We start from the raw sequence: 26,620 nt of genomic DNA, 5'->3' as shown, positions 1-26,620 counted from the left end.
GTTAAACACTCAAATATGGTCATTGTTTAACAGATTGATAAGAAACTTGGCAGGCTTACTTGTTCAAATAATGCCCTATCTCTATTAAAAGACCAGTTACAATTCACAGCTTAAGTTTATCGTAACTTTACAATCATTTTCATTATAAATATTATCAGGAACAAATCTTGTCCAAATACAAAAATTATTCACAATTTTGATTGATTAAACATATCTGATAGTGCCTTGGATTGAATGTATAGTGTTTTGTACTAGGTTTTTGTTCAAATTTATAGTCAAGGTATTTATCAGGGGTAAAACTAATCAATTTATAAATTAATGAGTGTGACAGAACACACATAAAAGTTAATTCAATAGGTGCCAAGGGTTTTAATTGTGTATTGTAATATTATTGATCATCAAATTTTATATTGAGACCTTTCTGTGAAGTATCTAACCCACAAACTTAATTAAAAAGATATTTTTTCAAGATTATAGTAATGGCATTAGGAGGCAAATTTTTTTTTTAAAAAAATGGCCAAATAAACCCAACCTTTACAGCTGCTTTGTCATCACTTTGAAAATTAAATACTAACTTATTTGCTGATAATTCTAAAATATTTAAAAAATTCAAACCTTGATACTAAAAAAGGGACAGGGGATTAATGATCTTCTGAAAGACAAGCAAATAAAAGTTCAATTTGAAAAATTACCTCAGGTCACTATAAATCAAATCTGAAATCAGAGCAGCAATCCACATAACAAATTCAAAATATTTTTGTGAAGGTCACAGGTCACTTTAAGCAAGATGTTTTAAGACGCAAGGTGACACAGGTCAGATTTGAACATGTTGGAGCCACTATTTTTACTGATGGTTTATTTTCTAAAAAATTCCCTTAACTAATGTAAGTTAACATTAAATGTATTTTGGTCGCAACATAAATTACTTTAGTTTTATCTGGAATACTAACAAGCTTTACCCTTGAACTTTTTTTTAATAAACTATATAATATGTTTTCAAAAACCAAAATAAATGAAAAGTTCAAGAAACCATAGAATATGTATTTCAAAAACAATTGAATTATAATTTGTCAACCGATATAGCAAGAAATGCGCTTATTTGACAAAATTTAAAACTAACACTACAGCCCTGCACTTATTTATGTGCCTGCCTAAGAAGGATTGCATTAGGTTGTATCCTGATCTGTCTAGACTATATGTAAATAATATGTTATTTTCTTTTCATTACATTTGTAAATTGAGTCCCAATCATAATGTGATCGTAAGATTTATATAACAGTGCCAGGAATAAGTCTGTTACAGCTTCCTAATCAAATTGACATTACATGCGACTCCCATCTATTAGATTTTTCCAACGCAACAAGTTACCAAATCAATGCATCGTACAGAACATTGGCTTAATGCATGTCTGCAGTCAAACAACAAAACAGAATTACAAATAGCAATCAAGTTGAGATGAAATCGATTTCACAAGTATTACCAACCTCCATTACAACAGATAAACTCCAGATCAATCAGATTATCTCGTCTACCAACTGCAGCACAAATTACATATGATCGAATTCCAGGACATTAAAATTACAACTTTTCTAGAGACTTATTTTCTTCTGATAACCCTTATTTTACATCGTTTATAAAAAAAGTCAACAGATCCAATAAAATTCAGAAGTCCAAGGTAGCAGCAATTGGGGAAAAATGTCCAAAAGATAATTACTGGTCAACAAACCTAAAGATAAGATAACATCAAGTTAGATGGACAATTTAAGTGTTACATAACAATTAAAGGCTATATATATAGAACAAATTTCATTACAATTTGTTCATCATTTGCAAACCTTTTTTTATCATTAAAATATCATTTCACAAAATTAATCCTTCTCTTTGAAAAACAAGAATGTGTCCAAAGTACACGGATGCCCCATTCGCACTATCATTTTCCATGTTTTATGGACTTTGAAATTGGGTAAATATCTAATTTGGCATTAAAATTAGAAAGATTATACTATAGGGAACATGTGTACTAAGTTTCAAGTTGATTGGACTTCAATTTCATCAAAAACTACCTTGACCAAAAACTTTAACCTGAAGCGGGACGAACGAACGAACGAACGGTCGGACGGACGAACGAACGAACGAACGAACAAACGGAGCCACAGACCAGAAAACATAATGCCCCTCTACTATTGTAGGTGGGGCATAAAAAGAGACTATTTGGACCTTCCACTTTCTATCAACACATATTTTGTAGTCTGTATAATGAAGCATCTCCTTCAATGACCTTCTGTAGGTATATATATATATATATATATATATGTTTTACATTACTTTATAGAAATTAATTCATAACATCTCTTTTAAACTTAGAAATATGTGACAACATCTTGCATTTTTTTTTCACTACATCTTTTGACAGCTGAAAGTATTAATGAACAAATTCTGCAAATTCTTTCCAAAAATTTATCAATCCCAAGATTGTGAAATATATATTGTCTAAAACCTTAAAATACATAACATTCCCAAAGTTTTTCCAACATCTGTTGAAAGAATTACACATCAAAGCTGATGAAATATTTTGAATTGTTACTTTCAAAATAAGTAAAATTCTTGTTAGCAATCTCTTTTCACAAGAAGTTTCAAGGTTATTACTAATCTAATATTGACTTTTCATTTTCTGTTTGAATCTTAAAATAACATATGATCTGATTCACTTATAATCAAAATTTTATTTTTTTGCTTTACCACAAGAGTACACACAGAAGGCCAATCTCTTTGGTAAGTTGGAGTTATTCCCCTTTTACTGTACTGGTACTCAGATACTTATTAATCAAAGTTTTATTTCTTCCCAAAAAAATTACTTAAAAATTGTTCCTAAGAAAAAATGATGTTGCATGCCTTTGATTGCTATTTTAGTAACTTGACTTCATAAATAACAAGACTAATTGCATACAATGCTGAAACAAATGACAGATATTTATTTGGTAATCGATATAGATTGTGTAGGAATTAATACTGGCAATGTGATATAGTCAGAAATACGGCAGACTTACACCTCCATAAAGGAAATGAAAGCGGATGTCAAGTCGAACCTGAATTACGTAACTTAATCCTGCCACATTGCTCGGATCAATAGTAATGGAAGAAAAGCATTAAATGGATTGAAAAATGTCATTAGTTTTGGAGTACATTATCTTCTTGTCCATACGACTGGGTTTTCAGAATCGTCATTCAACCATTAATGTTTGATTGTAAACTTTAGTGGTTAAAATAAAACTTCACATCACTTTTTTATCATCCAAAATAAAATCGTTTTATTAGAACATCTTGTACTTTAGAAATTGCATAAATGGTATTGAATTAGGGACAAAACACATAGAAATACTGGTTTTGAAACAAGAAGGAGACTTATTAATTTTTTAGTAACATCTTTTAAAACAGGATTCACACATTTCATGGTTTCCATCTTTAATATTTCAATTTTTAGTCTCATCATCTACCTCAACTTAAATAAAAAAAAACTTTCCCAACACATAGATTGACTTCAAGCATCTAAAAGCGTCTAATGCATTATGGATAATTCTCCAGAGATCCAAGATTATAACAGTTTTTGTTTGTTTATTATAAATCATGTAAATGCATGACACTTTAAAAAATAGTCTACAAAATTAAAATGGATAGTAAACAACATTAATTTGTCAAAGCAAAAAAACATATGATGGTTACATAACTTAAATGACAACACACTGTCAAATCTACATTAGAGAGAGAGCTATGTATTGGTATGCCTCATTATTCTGCATCAATTATTCATAACAAGTAAACAAGATAACTTATTATAATTTTATTCCTGCTCTGAAAGGTAGAAAAACAATAGATTTTCCTTGGCACAATTTAATTACCTTGACAACAGTACACAATCTTAGCCTCTTTTGGTAAAACAAAAGTTGGGACCATTTCATTTTTTTCCAAATTACCTGTTAAATCTTAAATATAAAGTGGAGGAATTAATGTGGATGCAGTTTCTAAAAAATGATCTCAATTACACAACATGATTTGGAATGAGAAGTTGTTAATTTTTTGATATTGTTTAATTTAAAAGGAGATTTCTGGTCAGTTTGATTTAACTCCCTTTGGACATTACCTTTGGATAAAAAAATATCTAGTGCATAGCAGACCCAATACCAAAACTCTTTGTACCAAGTTTTCATCTTTTCAAACTTACTTTTCAATGTTATCAAGTAGTTTTAAAAAAGAAACAAATCATTGATATGGCATCTTATCTGGTGTCATGCCAGGTAGAAAAAAATGAACACACTTTAATGCCTCAACAAATTTCAAAAAGCCAAACTGTTTTTTTATATACTGCCTAAAATTACTTTCACTTATCAATTTTAAAGATGTTTTGTACAGATAGCTGAATTATTTTTTATGTTTCATTTACTGTTGAAACTTGATTCTCCAGTAAGAATATTTTAGCAGTGAAATGAAATGAAATGAAATGAAGAAAAGATTTGTTTTATAACTTAATATCTGGTACATCCATTAGTGGAGGAATAAAATGTATTACATAATAGTCACCAGTGTGACTCAATATCACCATACACATTGTGTTAGACATTGTTACAATAGATATAGGAAGATGTGGTGTGAGTGCCAATGAGACAACTCTCCATACAAATAACAATTTAAAAAGTAAACCATTATAGGTTAAAGTACGGCCTTCAACACGGAGCCTTAGCTCACACCGAACAACAAGCTATAAAGGGCCCCAAAATTACTAGTGTAAAACCATTCAAACGGGAAAACCAACGGTCTAATCTATATAAACAAAACGAGAAACGAGAAACACGTATATATTACATAAACAAACGACAACTACTGTACATCAGATTCGCATTTTATTATCATCAAATCTTTTATTACTTGACTGAAGTCATTAAAGATAGGATATTATTTCTATCTTTTGAAAAAATCTTAGGTAACTTTCAAATCACTAACAAATTCCATTACTTTTCTAAATTCTGAAAGAACAGAGAGCGTACTGACCATTTGTTTAGCTTTCAACTGGACTATACATGAATCAATATGAAGTATGAAAAATTGCAAACAACCTGTACACATTGCTAGCAAATAACCTGTACACATGGCTAGCAAATAACCTGTACATATGCTTAACAAATAACCTGTACACATGGCTAGCAAGTAACCTGTACATATGACTAGTACAAAAGTTTATCCTTCGGATTTTCTTTCTCACATGATTTTTCTTCTGTTTTTCTTCACTTTGGCATTTGGCCTAAGAACAAGGGAAGATGAATTACTTGTCACTGACAAAGATTTAATTATTTATCTTACTAAAAAGATACACAGTCATTTGTTTTCTCTGATGTTATTATGTTAAATGAATTGTACTAGATAAAATGCACTTTCTGTATGCAATATGATTCATCAAAAAACCGCAAGGCCAATTAAAATGATATTACCATGTATAATAAACGTCAAAAACATTAAAACCTCCCATTGAAAAGTTTTCCCAAATAAATTAAATCTTGTTTGACTATTCAATATCCGTGTTAGTTGAAGTACATGTAGTCATGTTGGCAAACTACCCAAGGTTGGTAGATTCTATGAAAATTGACCTCTGCTCTCTTATACAATGTCAAAAACTCCTTGATGGTCTGTTCCATATTATTTATTTATTTGCATTAAAATTCATGCATATTATATTTAAATGAAGTCAGATACATTCTACTATTAATTTATGAAAAAATTAAAAGCAAAATTTTGAATTCATGCGTCCATGAAATTAAAAAAGACGATGACCGTGATGCATGAGGCCCAAGACCACAATTAATGACCCCGCTTTTCCTTGTCCACGAATATAGTTCCTTTTAATTAGGGTGTATTTTTCCTTAATTTTTTTTCTTTCCCTTCCTCACTCATTTCTTAGATTTTTTTGGGTTGAAATGAAAGAAGAGAGGTGAAATAAATTTTTGGATGTTGTATTTAAACTGATTTTGATATGGAATGAGTGATTAGGCCAAGTGCAAAAAGGTAATATTTACAGTTTTCGGAACATCTCTTGACTTGTCAATAGGGGAGGGGTATGGATGTGTATTGGCTAAATTTGTAAAAGTGATTGCTTCAATATTTCTGAATTTTAGATATATATTTGGACTAGGACTATACATTACACACACAAAAAATTTGACAAAAGTGCATGGTGCAATTTTTTTAATGATGCAAAACGTTAAAAAGAACTGACAGAGAAATTAATTGTAGTCTGTGGCCTTAAATGAATTATCAACGAGCAAATAAATAGTAGATAACAGGCTAGTATTTGAACTTGGAATTATTTTTAATTATGGAATAAGCATAATTTCTTGTGCTTGAAATTTTTAATGAATTCCATGTTTATATCAAATTTTATAACAATCAGTGACTTATAGTGATGACCACAGCAATAAGTAGCCATTCCCTGGATAGGTAATCAATATCAGAGTTATTCTCCATCATGAATGAATCAAAATTAAAGATAAATAATTTCACACCTTGAGACAGAGGGTTCGATTACACACCCCTCCCCTCAGCCAAATCCACTCAACATGTAAAAAATTAAAATGATAACATTCATCTCTCAAAGGAATCTTTCACTGTGCAGTTTCAAATTCATAAATACTTTAAAAAAATTCTTTTTTGGTTTAAGAATTATATTATTAATTTTTAAGCAATATTAAAATGAGATCCTTTAAATTTACAAATTCTGCAGATACCTGACACTCAGTTTTAGACTGTCCAAGAGATATATTGTGGGAAAGAGCAAAATTTGAACATAAGATATTGATTGATTACACCAGATGATAAACTAGATAAATGTGACCAATAAATCTCAATCAGTGTGAAAATTACACACTAAACAGGAAACAAAAGTGGACAGTCTTACAAATGGTGCAATAATAAAGGAGATCCATCTTCTGAGAACATATACTTACCGGTGGTAAACTAAGAAAAAAGTTCTCAAGCTGTTGTGTTAGTCAGTGACATTTAGACAATATGTTGTCATTTTGATAGTTTGTCATGCAAAAAAATAGATTGTGACAGCATGCAGTAAATCACATGTGTGATTTGAGAAAAAAAAAACTTCAAAATAAAGGACTTTGAATTTGTAATTATTAAAACATAACTTATAGAGCGGCAATGAAATTGATCTTGTATTACCATAAATGTCTGTCAAAATAGTTTCAAGGTTATAGTAGGATAATATTAACTAAGCTATTAGTTCCCAAACAGTTAATAACATATTGTTATAAACTTAACTTGTTGTAAAACACTAATGAAATTTATTTTTAAAAAATAAATAAATTTACACTCTTTTGAAAACAAGAAAATTAAGGATCAGTTACCGCTCTTTTTCAAAGCTTTAAATTGAACATGAGGGGAGGTGGGGGGAGGCTTCTGTTCTGAAACAGATAAAATCATCAACTTTGACAGAGACTTTTCTATTCAATGCCAGGGATAATAAATAGATTGTTGTAAAAGTAGATTGCAGATGTTCCTGTAATTCTGCTGATTTAGCAAACTAATTGTTATCATCATTTTATACATTTGTTAATACAATAATGCATATATATAATAACATATTAATAGTGATATTTGCTAAAATCTAGGTGAAGGAAAGGGGGTGGCTAAAATCTAGGGGAAGGAAAGGGGGTGGGGTAGAATTAGATGAGAGGCATACTAAGTAAGGGAGTAGCAGCACAGACACTTAAAGAGGAAAAAAGAATAAGATAGGATAGAAGAGCCAATAGTAGGTTGATAGGATTGTATTTACATTTAAGTGTCTGATTAAGCACGGATTATAACAACCTATCTTTCAATTTCTCCAAAAGTGACTCCTGTAGAAGTGCTTCAGATGGATAAGCATCAGTTAATATTAGATTTAAGTTAATTGTGTAACTTTTGACACCTGTTCTGCAGATGAAACACATGGCTGTTTATTTTAACAATGTAAACAACAGGAGCCTACATTAGCTTACACTATAACTCCATTATGTTAATTTATAACATTTACAGGTGTCTGCTATGTTTGTTTACACATTAATTTGTAAAGTTGTTTTAATTACATAATCTTACTGTCTTACTTTAGGGACAAACCTTAGGTCAGACAAGTGTTGGACAAGTGTTAAGTTCTGTGTATGAATAGTTGGCCAGAGATTTAACCCATAATGTGAGGGTGTTGATTTTTTAAGCTGCTATACTTACAGGAAGTTTGGTCTAGAGCACTTTTGAAAAAAAAAGTATTATACTGGATTCTTGTGCGTCAGTACATCTACCATCATATACTATATATCATAGTTATAATGATGGCTAGGGACTTAGTAATTACCATAGCAGACAATGCCCCAGTCATAAATCATACTATATAATGCAGGAATACAAATCACCTCATATGACCTCTGACAGGTGATGGCACTTATACTATCCTGTGAATGACCGCTTGGTTTGCAGTCAGATATTTTTCATTTACAATGTATATGTTTTTTCCACTTTATAATATAACGGGGCATTATATCTTTGGTCTGCATGTCCATTTGTCTATCTCAGTGGCGGATCCAGAAATTTTCATAAATGGGGGCCCACTGACTGACCTAAGAGGGGGCCCGCTCCAGTCACGCTTCAATGATTCCCTATATAAGCAACCAATTTTTATCCCAAAAGGGGGGGCCGGGCCCCCTGCCCCCCCTAAATCCGCCTCTGTATCTGTTTGTTAGTCTGTTCCTCAGTAGGTTAACGTCTTTGTTAAAGGTTGAGGTCACATCAACTTAAACTTAGCACACAGGTTATTTGTGATGTGTATTGTTTTATTAATATAAGGTTTACACCTAGATTCTATGGTACACTTAACACGTTAACAGGAAAATGGAGTGTCCATGCAGTACTAGTAATTTGATTGCTTCAATTCTGAGTCCTGGAAGTGTAATTAATGTACTCAATTTTTTTATATCGGCCAGACCACGGCATTATATTATCCTAGATTCTATAAATCAAGTAATAGAAATTTAGAAACAATGACCTTTTGGGACTTTAGGTAATTACAAGAATTATACTAAGTTTTTTTCTGGTCTTATTAACTTTTAATGACCTGATCGGTGAAACAGTACGGCTGTCCTGATTCTCAGTACAGTATCCATTAAATAAATTAGTTCTAATGGAGAAGTATTTATACTATTGATATTATTCCAGTAATTACAAAAGGATATAGTATCTTTAGATATTCCAGTAATTACAAAAGGATATAGTATCTTTAGCAAGAATGAAAGGATGTTCATTACATTTTACATCAAAGATGTTGTCATCCAGTAAAACGATCCTAATTAGATGTGGAATGATCATTGGCAATGACACAACTATCAACCAGGGACAAAAGGACATGTATGCATGCAACTATAGGTCACTGTTTGGCCTTCAACAATGAGCAAAACCCAAACCATTTACCTCTCCCAATTTATTAGACCCCAACAGCAATATCATAAAGTCATTTAGAGAACATGACCAAGAAAGCATACATAATAGTACTGATTTTACGTTATTATGTGGTTATAATTAAAGCAGTTTATTGAATTATTAAAGGTGAAATAGTTAAAGCCAAATAAGTGACACCAAATATTCTGACCAGAAAAAGATGTTCAACCTCTGTATTAATCGAAAACCTAAAAATGTTTAACACCAATATCAAAAGCCCTGAAATTGCTGTTTATCATTTATTACTTTGAATAATTCAATTTTCTATGGATAGAATTAAAGTTCCAATTATAGCAGATTGTTGTCTGGTTTCTCAGTCTAGATTAATAAGTTCCTGAAGTGAGTCAAGGTAAACAATTCATTATAGGCTTTTTCAAATCAGAAACAAATAAATGTACATTTTTACATTAAAAGATTAACTATGCTTATGAAAAAAACAATCATTTAAACTTGCAGGAAAAACATGATTGAATTTTAATAAATATTAAGGTCATGGTACTTTGCCTGTTTTTCTAGAAGTTTGTGATTGTCCCTTATCTTTAATGAGGTCTTTCATGAAATGATTTGTTTCTCTGTGGTGCATTATATCCCCATTTTAACATACAGCATTGACTCAAGTACCCCCATTCTGACAGGATGGATCTATTTTTTATTGGATACAACAAGGCATGTTACACAGATATAACATTGTGGAAATTAAAAACATGTGCGACTTGCATAACAATATAATGGTAAGAGAATGGGGAAGACAGTTATTTATCATCTTGTTTTTCTTAGTAATTATCATATACTGCTTGACCCAATTACTGTCACCTTGAGAAGGAAAAAAAAGTCTGTAACAACATGAAATAGGGAAATCTGTTACAAAGATATCATTTATATTGTTAATTAAATCTATAACATAAGACAAAGACTGTCGCATTTCTGAATTGACTAGCTAAGTCTTCTTGACATGTCGAAACCTTAGGTAAAAAAGAAAAAGAAATAAAGAAGGATCTGCATCAGTGGTTATATTGGGCATGAAAGTCATACTTTTAAATTCTCTGGCTAAAATTTGTTTGTTTAATCCATATGGCTATTTTCTAGAGATGATGTTTTGACAGGAGAAACTCAGAAAGATAGGTTCATTCTGTGTACTTCTGAAAATTATATTTTCTACCAGCTATTTCCAAAGGTGAAAAAGAAACCAGCAACTTTGAGACAATTTATGCAATTGCATAATAAACAAATGGGCAACACCAGAGTTTAAATAGAAATCCCTCATGTGTAAAAATGGCATTTATAAAATTCTTATATAGAAATGCATTAAAAAAGCATGTAGGCTGTTGGTAACACCAGTCTGTAAATTTATCATAATTACATTATTTACATAAAATTTACACAAATTTACATATATCATACAGTCTGTTTAATATTATCAATCATATTTTCAAATAATTTGAAATTTGAAAAAGTCAACATTTACATTAAATTTCATTGCAATTGTAAAGGAATATATTAAAATCAAGAGAAAAGCTTCTTATTGAACAGTAAATATAATCATCCAATGTTTGAGTTTTTTATTTGATATGAATAACATGTAAATAAGTTGGCACTGCATGAAAGCTATTTTTTTTTTGATTTTTTTTTTTTGGGCAATTTGTTTTTGAAAAAATAAATTAAAATTAAATGAAATAGAAAGAAGAGGGACCTGCAATGCCTCAGTTTCTCAGGAATCTAAACTTCCAGTAACCAATTTGCGCTTTAATGCAATCGATGGTGTATACTGAATTATTGAACAGAAGCCATGCTACTGTATTGTTTTGATATGCAATGACAGTTCCTTTACTTAATAAAACTTCAGAAAAATGGCTTATCAGAAATTCAGCTCTTCTACAAGTTTCAGTTCAATGTCATTAAGTTTTTGATTTTCAAATAGTTTTGTTTTGAGCCCCATGGATGAGACATTTATTGTTGAAATCATACTCCCAGGTAACCTCCATCTTGGAATGTGGCATTCCTTTGTTTTTTTATATGTGTAAATGAATATGATAACAAGCTTTCAAGTGACTCAGACTACAAATGTTATGTCAGAACTGATAAATCTATGAATGGCATTAATAACACAAGTTTCAGAGAAAGAAAAAAAAAGGAAGTGTTCTGTTGCTGAACATTTTGGTTGGATGCCATAGCATTGAATTACATAACTTCAGACAAATAACATAAATGCCTTGAGTCATACTGTTTAATATCTGGATTTTTACTTTTTATTGTAAAACAAAAACTGAAACCAAAAATCTTAAATCTCAAAATTCCATTAATTTGCTTAAACTAATGGAGAAAAGATTACTGTTTATTGTAAAATACTGCAGTTGGCTTCAATGGAGATAAAATATTTTGAATAATAATGAGGAATATTAATTGAAATATCAACTACTGGGGGTCCTATGCTTGACAGGCTCTTAAAAGTCACATTAAGATATCCCTTAATTTTGAGCTCTATAAACAAGATTTTTTTTTATTTTAAACAAGTTGAAGCTTATGCCACCATAAAATTAGGAATGTTAAGGTATATTTGCCAAATCCTCTGATTCAATTTTGATATGTTGTACATTTACACTGACAGAGTCAAGATAGATGCAGAATATTGTTTTTTTACCCAACATACATGGTTGTTTGTGAAACCAGGGCATATTTATTTTGTGTGTGTAAATTAGGTGAATTCATTTTGAAAAGAGCGTGATATGCCCATTTGAAAGGCCACCATAACTGAAACAGAATTGTATATCCCTCTGAACTCAGACCTACATTAAAACATAGTCATTATGGAGCATGAAATATAGGACTGATGGAGTGACCCAACTTTGGTCCTAACCTGAATAGATCCTTCTATCCAGTTTTAAGATTGCACATCACCTTATATCAGAGAACTGATTCAATGTATCACAACATATATGCAGTGTTTTTCTTTCTTTTTTCTTAAACATGATTTATTCCTGGAAAAGCAATTCTAATGTATAAAAAATAATTTTTTTTTTAAAAGAATTGATCCAACAGGAGGAAAAGCTTTTAAAATTCTCAACTTGTAGCTTATTATGTAATGGCGTGCATTAACAGATTGGACAAAAAATAAAGGCTTCAGGAAGTGTAATCAGTATAAATTACCAGGAACATTGTCTCTTTTGATGCCTGAAACATTTCTGTGGGTAAAATTCTTCAAAAACTGATACTTACTGAAAATCTAAAATGGATTAGACTTAAGACAGACAAAGAAAAAAGGATAAATAAATAAAATTGATTTATTCTTGCTAAAATTAACTTTCTGGAAATGTGATAAAATAAGGCTTAATATCACCATGCCAACAGGTACCTTTTCATTATTTTTAGTCTAAAGAAATTGTTTCTTTCGTAATTCATTTGTCTTTCAGATTTCTGACCAAATAAAAGCAAAGCTAAAAGATCAAGGTCATGTCCCAACCTAAAAGAACACTTACAAAACTTCTATCGAACTTTAACAAAAGTGAACCAAAATTTGAAAATATAATACTTTCAAGAACGAAATAAGTGTATTGTGCCTATTAATACAGCCATTACACTTCCCTGCACATTTATTGATGTATATCAAACATGTACAACAGCTTTTATTCAAACTTCTTAAAAAAAAACCTGGTATGCAATATAATTAGTTTTCTATTTGCACAAATATTCTTATTCTGTTCTTGGTATACAGTAAACCCTCATGAATGCAAAGAGAGGCACCATCTTGAACAGGATTACATTGCCTTACATGGAAATCTTTTTTTAATAAACGTAACATATGGTTGAGGACTTAGAAACGTCTGTATCATATCTGAAATGGACTATGATTACTAAATTCTATCAAATTAACATCAAAGCAATTTTGTTTTAGAGAAATGAAGGCTTTTTTTTAATCTGAAGCACTGATTACAATTTCCATGTGTAACTCATTATTTTTAATGAAAAATATCATTTTGATTCAGTTGCATACAAAAGTGATTAATGAGTTATCTTCCCTGTTTGGATAGTGAAATACTGCTGTGAAAATGAAATAATTTAGTTCTATTAGAAAACATATTAATAATTCAATCTTTTATTTAATTTATTTTTTCAAGGCTGAACTTGCAATTAAAACGTCTAACACTTTTCAATAATTTTAATAGCCTGCATTTTATGGTTTTACTTTCCAATTTACAGTTGCACATGACTGAATTAAAATGCATTATTTTGTAATCAATGCACCGATCTATCAGGAACTTATTTTGTGTTTGATTAATCGTTTACACTTCATGTTATCAGCCTGGAAATAACATTCTATCAGCCCTATACATTCATTTAACAAGGATAACCACTTAATAAACTTGTCACAAAAATAAGCATTTATGTCAATGGGCCTGATTGTGTAAATATTGATTTGGTCCGTAGGCCCATGTTAATGTAATGCAATAAGAATTGCTATATCACATTCCCCCTAATTATAAAGGATTTCACTTTTTTGTTCTAGGAAGCAAAGTTCAGCTCAGTTCAACTTCTCAATGATCAGTTAAGCCAATATTGAAAGATAGATCTTACATTATTAATAGGATTCAAAACACAATAGCAAGGAAACTTGTTTTGTCAATAAAATACAATTAAAACACAGGAAATTCCATAACAAAATAAAACTATAAAATAACATTGCACTTGATATGGATTAAATGTGAATATTTTTAATCAGACTTATATTGAAACAGTTTTACTTGAATTAACTTAAATGTCTAAAAAAAAAAGTAGACATTTAGCTGTTCAACAAAAATGGAAAGAGCATAAAACAACTGTCATATTCCTGACAATTGGTACAGACATATTACGAAGAAAATGGCGGGTTAAACCCGTTTTTTTTAAGCTATCTGAACATTATGATATATACTCTACTTTACTTTTAAATGCGTCTAATGTGGCGGGTATCGACCATTAGATATACCGCTGCTGCTGGCTAGCCTACTTGTAGGTGAAAGGGAGAGTCTAGTGCGTAAACCTTGCCCTGCCAGTACAAAGCCTCTATGCTACCAAGACTCTTGCAATGCCTCCTCGGGGTAATACACGGATACTGGGGTCCAGTATTCCAGGCTAATTTGCAAGGGATCTCGGAGCAGCAAGGGCCCTAGAGATGCAGAGTGCAGGCCCACCGGCGAGTGGATACGCCCTGGCTCTCATCAACCTTGCCCCAGCTATGGGATATTAGCCCCACTGCCTTGTGGGTGACTTTGGAAAGTCAAAGGCTATGGAAGTAAATCCAGAAAGAAAATCCGGGTAGATGGAACTCGTAAGCTCATGCAGTCGTCTAAGGGATGGAAAACCCCTACAGAATAACCCGACCCTTCACGTAGAAGGTTTTGCTTAGGGTTAACGACCCTAACAAGTAAAAAAAATCATGTTACAGAAACAGCAACGAAGAATAAAACTACAGCTGTGGAAGAGAGTCTCCAACGCACCAACAGTGGAGCAAGGATGAATGTAGGTAGTGAAAGCCGAAAGGAAACTACAAACAGGATAACGGAGACCCTTAACATGGCAAAAACTAAAACCAGAATTGGTTTTTGGAACGTCAGAACAATGTATGCAGCAGGAAAATTGGCTCAAATAACCTCAGAAATGCAGCGGTACAAATTACATATCTTAGGCGTTAGTGAGAGTAGATTGACAGGATCTGGCAGGATGACAACAACTTCAGGATCTACTGTAATATACTCTGGGCGAGATGATAACCAACATCATGAAGGAGTGGCAATAATCATTAAAAAGGGTATAGAAAGAACACTTTTAGAATGGAAACCTATAAGCAGTCGAATTATTATGGCAAGATTCAAAGGAAAACAGATTAACATCACTTTATTTCAATGTTATGCTCCTACGAATGAAGCTGACGATGAGAACAAAGATGTATTTTACGAACAATTACAACATGAAATTGATAAAACACCAAACCATGACATAAAGATCATCATGGGAGACATGAATGCAAAAGTGGGTTTTGACAACACTGGCTACGAAAGAGTTATGGGAATGCATGGTTGTGGTAAGATAAATGAAAATGGAGAACGACTTGTCGATTTCTGCTCAACAAACAATTTAGTAGTAGGAGGTTCCATTTTTCCACACAAAGACATCCACAAACTAACATGGTATTCCCCAAACCTCAGGGATAAAAACCAGATTGATCATCTAATGATAAATAGCACATGGAGAAGATCATTATTAGATGTGAAAGTTAAGAGAGGAGCAGATGTAGGATCTGACCACCAACTGATAACAGCTCTCATCCAACTGAAACTCAGGGCAACTGGAAAGAAAGTTCCATCAAGGAAGCGTTTTGATATTGATAAACTGGAGGATATCAAGGTTAAAAAAGATTTTGCCATAAAGTTACAAAACAGATACCAGGTATTGGAAAACTCAGTAAGAGATGAAAATGAAACATTAGATGAGAAGTGGAATGAGATATCAGATATATACACTAAATGTAGCGAAGAATGTATAGGCTATAAGCAAAAGACAAAGAAGAAAGATTGGATCACACCGGAAACATGGAACAAGATTAACATCAGAAGGCAGGCAAAAAAGAAAGTCAATGATACCAAATCACCAAGATTGAAAGACAAATACCAACAAGAATATAGTGACATACATCGTAATGTCAAAACCCTGGTTAGAGCTGATAAGAGGAAATTTATGGATAATTTAGCAGACCAAGCAGAAGAAGCGGCTAACAAAAGAGAGCAAGGCAACCTCTACAAAATTACCAAAATTATCTGTGGAAAATCCAAGTCTTCACCTAACATCCCAGTGAAAGACAAACAGGGAAATTTACTAACATCAGAAAAGGAACAAGAAAAAAGATGGGCAGAACACTTCAGTGAAATTTTGAACAGACCATCTCCAGAAGCACTACCTACTATCCCAGAGCCTAGCTTTGAACTGGAAATAAGTATTGAACCACCCACCATATCTGAAATTGTAGCAGTAATCAAAACTCTAAAGAATGGAAAAGCTCCTGGTTCAGATAATCTGAATGCAGAACTATTTAAAACTGATCCCATCTTAGCAGCCAATACCCTCCAACCAATTTTCCATAAGATCTGGAAAGAACTTATAGTACCAACAGAATGGGATAAAGGTATTATCATCCGAATACCTAAAAAGGGTGCATTAAATGATTGCAATAACTGGCGTGGAATCACACTTATATCTATTCCTAGCAAGATCATGGCCAAAATTATTATAAAAAGAATATCTGAAGCAATCGACAGTTTACTCAGAAAGGAGCAGGCAGGATTTCGCAAAGGAAAAGGCTGCGTTGACCAGATTTTCATCCTGAGAAATATCATTGAGCAATGCACAGAATGGCAGAGGCAACTCTACATCAATTTCATCGACTTCGAAAAAGCATTTGATAGCATTCATAGGGAAACCCTTTGGAAAATCATACATCTTTACGGCATCCCACAACACCTGATCAATCTAATCAAGGCTTTTTATGAAAACTTCAAATGTACAGTCGGAAGTGAACAACTTTATTTCCCAATTAAAACTGGAGTAAGACAAGGATGTGTAATGTCATCTACACTATTTATAATAGCCATTGACTGGGTGATGCGACAAACAACTTCAGATATCCCAAGAGGCATAAGATGGGGAACTTTCACCATTCTTGAAGATTTGGACTTTGCTGACGACATTGCCATGCTATCGCACACTCACCAACATATCCAGGAAAAGTCCAGTCGAATAGAAAAGTATGCAGGACAGATAGGTCTCAAAATAAACCATAAGAAAACTGAAGTAATGAGTTTAAACACTAACAACCCAGCACCAATTATAATAAACGGGAAACCATTACAACAGACTGATACCTTCACTTACCTAGGAAGTACTGTAAGATCAGATGGTGGAGCCAACACTGACATCAAACAAAGACTGTCAAAAGCTAGAGCTGCTTTTAATAACCTGCAGGCTGTATGGAAATCCGGTCAATACACCATCCGGACCAAGCTAAAACTATACAACAGTTGTATACTACCTATCCTGTTGTATGGTTCTGAATGTTGGCGAATGACAGAGGCAGACCAACAAAAGCTCTCTACATTCCATACCAAGAGTCTGAGGAGAATCCTAAGGATATTTTGGCCACAAAAAATCACAAACCAGGACCTCCTCATTAAATGCAAACAGGAAGAGATCAGCATACTCATTAGCAGGAGAAGATGGAGATGGATTGGCCATGTTTTACGTAAGAGCCCTGAAGAACTTACAAACACAGCAATGTTCTGGACCCCAGAGGGAAAGAGACGCAGAGGACGACCTAAAATAACATGGCGGCGCACAGTTGAGTCTGAGATGGCAAATTTCCAACATACTTGGGGGAGCTTGAAGAAGATGGCACAAAACAGACAGATGTGGAGAAACTTCGTTGCTGCCCCACACGCCAATGGGCGTAATGGGCAGTAAGTAAGTAAGTAAGTAAGTTTACTTTTAAAATAAAATAAAAATAGATGTACCAGATTTTACCATTTACTATTTAATGCAAACATAATTTAAACTGTTGACAAAAAACACATTTATTTTTATTTCTGTTGAAATCAATTCACACTTAGCCTGAGTTTAAATCTTAGGTATGTATTTACTTTTAAAAATATTACAAAGGACCTTTATTTGTCAAGAGACTTCATAATGGATCATTGAACCAGTATATTCTGCCAATTCCATGTTAAAAAATTTTCCTTTCTTGGAATTATTTTCTTCCAACCTCTTGGCCCTAGAACAAAAATATACTTGCTATTTTCATGAGGGTTTATATTGTTGTCAGAGATAAAGATGAAAGGATTGAAATCCACAACTGTACATAAAAACTGTCTGCTATTGCATAAATTCCATATTTATAGGATAAGACTTATTTAATCTGTCTTGAAGAACTGCAGGAGAAATGTACATTTCATAAAAAGCATGTACTTTCTGTGAGTATGACCTAATTGAAGGAGACAGTCCATGTGTTGAAGAAATCAACATTCCTTCAGCGATCTGGCATTATGCCAATATACATGCCTAACTTTTGCTCATCAAAACACAATATAGGAAAGAAGATGATTTACAAACAAAGAGATTATAATTGTCAGTGATGTAATGTGTGTAGAAACATTCTATTTTAATACAGAAACAATGCACAGAAATTCTGATACCAAAATACAAGACAAAAACATACAAGAAACTGTCCTAAGAGTATGCCTTAGAAATTAGGCCAATACATTATCATGATTATAAAAACAATAGTTTTAGGAGCAAGTGATGGTTTCACAAGTACATTTAACTAAAATATGTTCATATTTCCCTCTGTTTGGAGGGACATATGAACATGCTATTATTTCCAAGATGAAGTGTAATGAAGTGTAATAAAAACGACAGACATTGCTGTTAACAAATAAGATATTTCTACAAATTATTCATACACGTATATCTTTGTATAAAAAGGCTTTCCTCTGAGTAATAAAGACTTTGTGATTCAGTCTGAATATAGTTGTTGAAAAAAAAAATGCAATCTCCTGATGTAAACTGCACAGTCAGATGTAAAACTCACATAAAAAGCAAGAATTTAAACTAATTTTTGTTAATTCCTGTTAGAGTTTTTGATCTTGACATTCCGTGCCCATTTTATCAATAAACAATTGCTTTGTGAGTGTATCAATGTGTTAATAACACAGCCCCTGTACTTTACAATTCTACTAATTAGTTTATATCATCGTTAGGATCATTTATATCATGTCTGGGAAGAAATAGACATTTAATTTACCACACAAAAAGAGGAAAATCCCTTTGCAATTCCATGTCCCTGTAATACATTAACTAATATATTTATATGTATAATAATTTGGAAATAGAATTGAGAATGGAAATGGGGAATGTCGGACTGTTTTAAAGAGACAACAACCTGACCATAGAACAGACCATAGCTGAAGGCCACCAACAAAGCGTTCTTAGTATTCTGTATTTACTACCATCAGAAATGCTCAAAGTCAAACATTTAAAACAAAGCCAAAAAAATGTACGCTTAAAAATGTGAGGAATTTATATTATCAAAAGGGATCTAGATCAGAATAGTAAAATTGAATTAAAAATTATATTAGCTCCCTATTTTTCTAATATCTATCTGATTGGTACTGCACAAATCAAGAAGACTGGTGGATCTTAAGGAAAATTAAGTCAGTTATTTCCAGAAAATTCTGCATCAATATATATATGTATATAGTAATGGGATTATGAAATTGATTTTAGTAGAATGAAACTGTGCAATTGCATCTGTATCCATAGAGACTGACATGTCAACCAGCTCGGTAATTTAAAACCAAATGAAATTTAATGCAAAGGAATTTTCTTATAGAGGAATCACAATTTGCTCAACAAATAAGAGGATTTGAAGAGATCAAGAAAATTACATAGGAACCATGCAGTTCTATGCAGCTCAGTCTCAGGAAAGCTAAACTACATCAGATATAGATTATTTTTTTCTCTAGACATGTATTTTATACTTTAAAGACAGTTCTTTTCATATGAGAAATACTGGATTCTGATGTCACTCAATCACTTCATGTTGATTATAATCGGTAATAATTTGACTTTTTTACCCTTATATTATAGCGTGACATAAGATTGAAATAAACAACTGTGATCTGTATGTTAAATAAAGGTTAGTTATCTCATGTTACAGCCCTTGAAATATATTTTCCTGGTAATTTTTTTATTTCTGAAGAAACTTGCTATTGATTTATCTATAAAAGATTAATAATTTACAACTGGACTTAATTCTTACAATATATAATCAAATTTGAGTCAATAAAACATGCTCAATGTGTTATAAAAGAACAATTTAAGGAATTTTACAAAGAGTAATTTAGTGCACTACTTCATTAACCATTCTTTTCAATTTCAATCAAAGATTTATAATAAGTTTAAAATTAGTAACAACTTTAAGAAATGTGATACATTTTAATCGTAAAATCATGCAAGGTACGTAATTAAGCATTCTAATGACATAACGTTCAGTCTTACATTCAATAGTATTTTATAGAAACCAACAATTAAAATTGAAATTCATGACTCAGGTCACTGATTGTCAGAGAAGAAAACAGTAGAATGTGTCAGATGTCAGTGATTAGACTGTTTGTAGTATACAATCATGCTGACTCAAATAGTTATCTCCCTTGGATCACCATAACTTTGTACTAAAGGCATTTAAATGTCAATTCAATTTTTACAGTAAATTTTATTATTTTATATTTGATATATCCTTTCTTTGTATTTTAAGGAAGTTGATCTGAAACAAACAATCACTTATTTGTACCCTAAACCCTAACTTATCCATCTACACATTAGTGTTCAAATGGAGAAAAACTTCCTCAACAAGATAAAGTGTTGCCTATCTGATAAATTTTAGATTAAACAGATACTTCACCTTAAAATAACCTTTATTGATCATGTGACAGCCAGTACACAAGTGTTAATTTCCTCAAGTACTGGACAGTATTGGACATTCCTTTATAAATATTTACATACTATAGGAACAATCTATAGGTCAACACACTGATTGTCCAATAAAGATAAATTCTAGCCACTTTTATCACATTCTAGGAAATAAATGTTTTTAAGATGTAAATTAAATTTGTTCCTATTGTAGTCTTATAAACTTCTAAACGATTAGATACATCTATTCCAGTTGACTGTGAGAATTATATACCTCTGTCAGGGTTGGATTTGAAGAAGATATTTATCAGAAGAAAGGCATACTGCTGACTGAACAAACTGATGACAATGGTATTGTGTATTCTTCTTAAGAGTACAACTTGCTGTTATGATAAAGTAATACTGAACATCCATTCTTTACTGATACTGTCAACTTATTTACATACAATATAGACAAGCAAAATAAGCAAAAATTTAAAGCCATAAAAATATATAAAACAAGGCTGGAAGCAACATTAAAAAACAGAAGCTCTTTCCAAATACAATGTCCATTTACTATGATTAAGCTTGCAGATTTTTTATCATCAGGAAACTGTGTGACCTACTTTTTTGGGTAAAAATTTAGTTTCAGGTTTAAAATAAAGACGTATTTTGAAAAGAAACCGCATTAACATCCTTGTTACTTAACTTATAATAGTTATAAGGAACACTTTCAAAAAGGAAGTCAAAACTACAACTTAAACTGGCTTACTGACAAAAAAAACCAAGTGAACATTTCCTTCCAGGTGATATTGTAAATGGAGAAATAAGGGAAGAATCGAATTCAAATTAAGAACATAAATTATATTGAGCATCAAATTTCTCCCTGAAAAAGCTTGAAGCTTCATATTGCAATGCATACACAATCCTTATTTGGCTGGCTTTGAAGCAAAGGCAGGGATCTTCCTAGGTATGGTCTCTCCACAAGCAATATCATGACCAAGTATATAAAGGCTTGTTAGAGCAGTCTTGTTTATAAGTTAAGATAAAAACAAGGCTTATACTTAACAGTAAATACTAGCCTCTGATCCATTTCTAAAAGAGAAAAGGCTAACTTAGTGTACGTTTTCTTTAAGAACCTATATTTTACCTTCTATATTTAATTTTTTGGGGGGACCTTCAGGTACCTTTTTCTTGTTTTTATAGCACAAGTACTTGTTCATAGAAGTTTCAGTTTTCTGTCATTTCAGTCAATCTTAAAACTAATTTATGTACATCCACAATGACAATCCCTATTGAAATATATACAGATCAGCAACAACAATCCATGGAACAAAAATGTGTCCCAAGTACACGGATGCCTCATCCGCACTATCATTTTCTATGTTTAATGGACCATGAAAATGGGGGAATATCTCTAATTTGGCATTAAAATTGGAAAGATCATATCAAAGGGAACATGTGTACAAAGTTTCAAGTTGATTGGACTTCAACTTCATCAAAAAACTACCTCGACCAAAAAAAGCTTTAACCTGGTACGAATGGATGAACAGACGAACGAACGCACAGACCAGAAAACATAATGCCAATAAATGGGGCATAATAAATGGGGCATAATAAATGGGGCATAAAAACATATTTGGCTATCCAAAGAAAAACATACCACCCTACAATGACTGTCTGTGGATATATATACAGATCTACTGAATGACTGTCTTTGGGAATATACAGGTCTTCAATCACTTTCCCTAAGAATATACACAGGTCTATAGACACTGTGCTTGGGAATTAATTCAGGTTAAAAATGAGTTCATGAATTATGCCTCTATATATAATATATTCAGGCCAGAATGCAATGACCAATCCTACGAATGTATACAGGTCCCAAATTGACTGTGTCTGGGAAAGTATACAGGTCTTCAATAACTATCAGTTTATGGCTGCAATTGTCCCCCAGGAAATGTAAAGTCACAATTACAGCACCTGGGAATATATAGAAGTCCACAAAGACCAACAAGTTTACAACCAACTCTGAGAATATATACTGCTTAATGACTAGTAATCTGAGCCACTTACAAAAAAAAATCAACAAAAAACAAACAAATTATAATTTCATGTATTTATACTAATGCCTAGAGCCAGACCACAAGGATAATGTCACCATGAATTTACTGCATGACTGAAGATATAATCATCTTAACAAAGTACTAAATAAATATTGTTTTAGTATTTGTAATGTCCCTTCAAAGTTCTTCATAGATCTCCAGCCTATACTGAGTAAATATAAGAGTAAGGTAAACAGTTGTGTTGGTTTTTCATACTAATTTGATTAAATCAAACATGTACTGTCTGGTAATATGTAAAGAGAAGAAATTGGCTGGAAAAAGGTAAATAAATTTAAGGTTTAAGTAATGCACTAAAATCCTTACATTCAATATAACCGGTAGGTCATTGGTGTTAGTCAATGATATACTGGACTGTCTAAGGTGGTAAGGTTATATCAGGTCAAGTCTGCCAAAGGTTATCCAATTACAATTTACAAATTACTTTGATGATGACACTAAAATTCTCATATACATTGTACCTAGCTTGATTAATGAAAAACTAGATATACCACAAAGGATGGATGAGTGTTTGATATCCAGAGTCAGGAAAGGAAGGGGTAAATTGTAATGCATTAAGGACACTAATAATTGTAATGCATTATGGACACTAATCCAGATTTGTACAAAACAAAGAGTTCTATCTAAAGGTTATAGTTCAATTGAAGACATATCAGCACATTTTCATCACCATTAGCACTCTACTTAATGGCATGTACTTCATAGAGAAACAGCAAAACAGATATTCATTTTCTAGCCTGACTGAATATGGATAATAAGGTTAAACTCATGACCTCTGATACGTATTACCACAAAAGGACCCAGGACTTTCAATACAGCAATTCTTCTTCTTACTTACTCCCTCATACTTATGTACATGTAAAATAAAAGATATAAATCCACAGAGATAAAAAAAAATTAAAACCTTTGGAACAAAATGATCTTGACATGATTTATAAAAGCAAAAAATTCAAAACCATGGATTTAAAGATTTACAACTAAAACTAAAGTTTCATAATGTCAACCATAGATTAAGAGCAACAAACTGTCATTAATAATCATGCGACTTAAAAGTCTTGTGATTATAAAATGGATCAATTTTTTTTTACCACGATGGCTTAGACAAAAATTGAAGGTTAAGTATAACAAACTATATCTTATATGAGTTCAACATTGTCTGGAAAACTTATACTTCAGGGCTATAAAGTTACTGCTTTAGACATTTTTTTGTTTATCTCCTTTCACCTTAAACATGATTTTTGTAACTGTTAAGAATGGTCATACAAAAAATGTATTAAGATCTAGAATGGAAATTTTGAGACTTGTATGCAACACAAACTTTAAAATAATAAAAATAGAACAAAATCCCAGGAAAGGAGTGACCATATCTTAACTGGTGGAAACCAGAAACTGTCAATAATATAATAAGTCACTGTCTCATCTGTTTTAGGTAGGCCACATAAAAAAATGTCATTTCCAATTATAACATAAGGACATATTTATCTGGAAAATGAATTAATTTATTACCTATAAGCAATAACCATCAGGAATACAGAATGATTTTCCTTCATTACCGATAACTAATAAAATATAACTAATATAATTTAGTCGTCAAATAAATCGTTAAACAGTACAAAACTTTTTTTCCTAATGTTATTTTATGACCTTTTTACTCGTTCATTCTTGCAATGATTATTCAATTTGTCTCTTTATTTGTTCTGAATTAAGTTTATAGAAGTGCTGTCTCAAGCAATGTACACTAAATCTTGTTTAAAATATTAAGTACTTTCAGAAAACTTTTAAAATTTGTGATTAACCAAAGCAATAACTAAATGATTTAAGACTCAGAAAAATGGTATATTTATTCATTTGGGGTATGTGGGGCATTCAGACTTTATAAAATTTTACTTGCAATCAAAATAGTAGACTTGAAATATTTATTGGTGTCAAGAAATACTGGACTCACTTATAAAATTTGATAATCTGTAGATTTCTTTTGTTTAAATCCAATAAATTATGACTGCAAATACATTTGCTCTAAAAAAAAAATGTATTTATACCCACTTTGCTTTACCAGTTTCACTGAATTGCTGGATTTCTGATTTCTTTAGTAAAAACTAATTCAAGTCTAACAATATACTTAAAGGGATTTGTTTGTCTTTATGTTTTTTCAAGCGAAGTTTGTATCTAGTACTGACTCATTGTACCTGTCTATCTGTCACTGGTACTATCACAGATGTACAAACATATGATCAACAAAGTCATCTCTCAATGGCCACGATTCAATCTAAATTCTCTTTGTTGCCAATGATTTTACTTCTCAACAAAAGATTTAATCTTCTAAAAAGTATCTTATTAGATTGATTAGAAACTATCAATGTAAATTGGGTATTATATTTGATGCTGCTGTTATTGTAGTCTGGTAAATTACAAGTGTCCAAAATTTTATCCCTATGTATTTCCTATTTAGTTATTGAAGTGACCAACCATTACGTAACATAATAAAATTTAGGAGTAAATTCCATCACAGTGTTATATTCAATCCTGAGCTGTCTAATTCAATTGATTTAAACCGACTGAGTAGAATGAAGCTGAACCGCAATCTCCACACTTTGGCTTGAGTTTTAGGAGCACAACAAATAGAATAAATTCCTACCTTTATTGAGTCAAAGCAGGCTGTGACTCTGCCATTTTGAACCTCAACATGTGGTGGTGGGTGAGCGAATTTGCATTCTGTGTCTGGTCGTGTACATTTGTTCCGCTGGAACTCACGGCAAACTTCTAACGTCAACCATCGTGAGTCTTTAACATTATTTGGTAGCATAGTGCCCATTTGACTTACACCAGCTAAGTTCACCACTGCATTGTTCACCATGGCCATAACAATTTAATAAGACTTAACTTTTATGTTAAAAGTAACTTTCTTTGTAGAAAATAACTCTGAAAGACTTAGGGTAAACTTTCACAAACAAATATCATAAAAACTTTCAACACTTAATAATAAAAAAACTTTGTAAACTTGATGACAAATAAATCCACTTGTTTTCCACAATCACAGGTTACATGGGTTTCTTAATCAATATTATCCTTTATCGTTTCTATAGTGATGACTGTTGTATGTTGCTATGGTAATGACTGTATTTTATGATATGATGTCGTTCTTCCTCCAAAAACTACTTGCTTTTCTGAAAATAGAAAATAATATATGGTTAATTCTAACTTTTTTTTTTTTTAATAAAGCCAGTACAGCACAACAACAAAATAAAGCTTATACTCTAAAATATTTCATACAGACAACCTTTCTGTATGTTCCAAATAATGTCTGTTTGAATAAAACCATTTGCAAAAAGCTTACTAAATACTTTTACAAGTGTGACAGATAGTTTTTCTTTTAAGTTACAGCTATGTAAGTCCTCCTGAGATATGCTGATCTTGATCAAGGACGAAAATGTTTATCAGTGTAAAAAATAATAATCGTTTAGTCTAAGGAAAATCCCAATTCAAAAGATATCTGCTACTACAATTACAAGGAA

The 26,620-nt window shown here is 31.8% G+C and overlaps 1 protein-coding gene across 39 annotated transcripts in view; it reads right to left on the bottom strand.

Annotated features, from left to right (window-relative positions):
- Nucleotides 1–26,620, bottom strand: part of LOC139517775 (muscleblind-like protein 1) — a 195,620-nt gene that overhangs the window by 30,430 nt on the left and 138,570 nt on the right. For 33 of the 39 annotated variants that reach the window (XR_011663201.1, XR_011663202.1, XR_011663200.1 and 30 more), the window contains one exon: nt 25,744–26,272. Coding sequence is in view for 34 of the 39 variants with exons in the window: in XM_071309165.1 (XP_071165266.1) it covers nt 25,744–25,968 (225 nt within the window). In the remaining 5 variants the exon portion in view is untranslated. Of the gene's footprint in view, nt 1–22,054; nt 22,081–25,743; nt 26,273–26,442; nt 26,511–26,620 lie in introns of those variants that run through there. The other 6 variants (XM_071309189.1, XM_071309193.1, XM_071309190.1 and 3 more) reach the window with 5 other exon arrangements.

The sequence above is a fragment of the Mytilus edulis genome, chromosome 3 (genome assembly GCF_963676685.1).
Source record: "Mytilus edulis chromosome 3, xbMytEdul2.2, whole genome shotgun sequence".
Classification (NCBI taxonomy): domain Eukaryota; kingdom Metazoa; phylum Mollusca; class Bivalvia; order Mytilida; family Mytilidae; genus Mytilus; species Mytilus edulis.
Note: the sequence above shows the minus strand (reverse complement) of the source record. Positions and strands in the feature narration are given on the sequence as shown.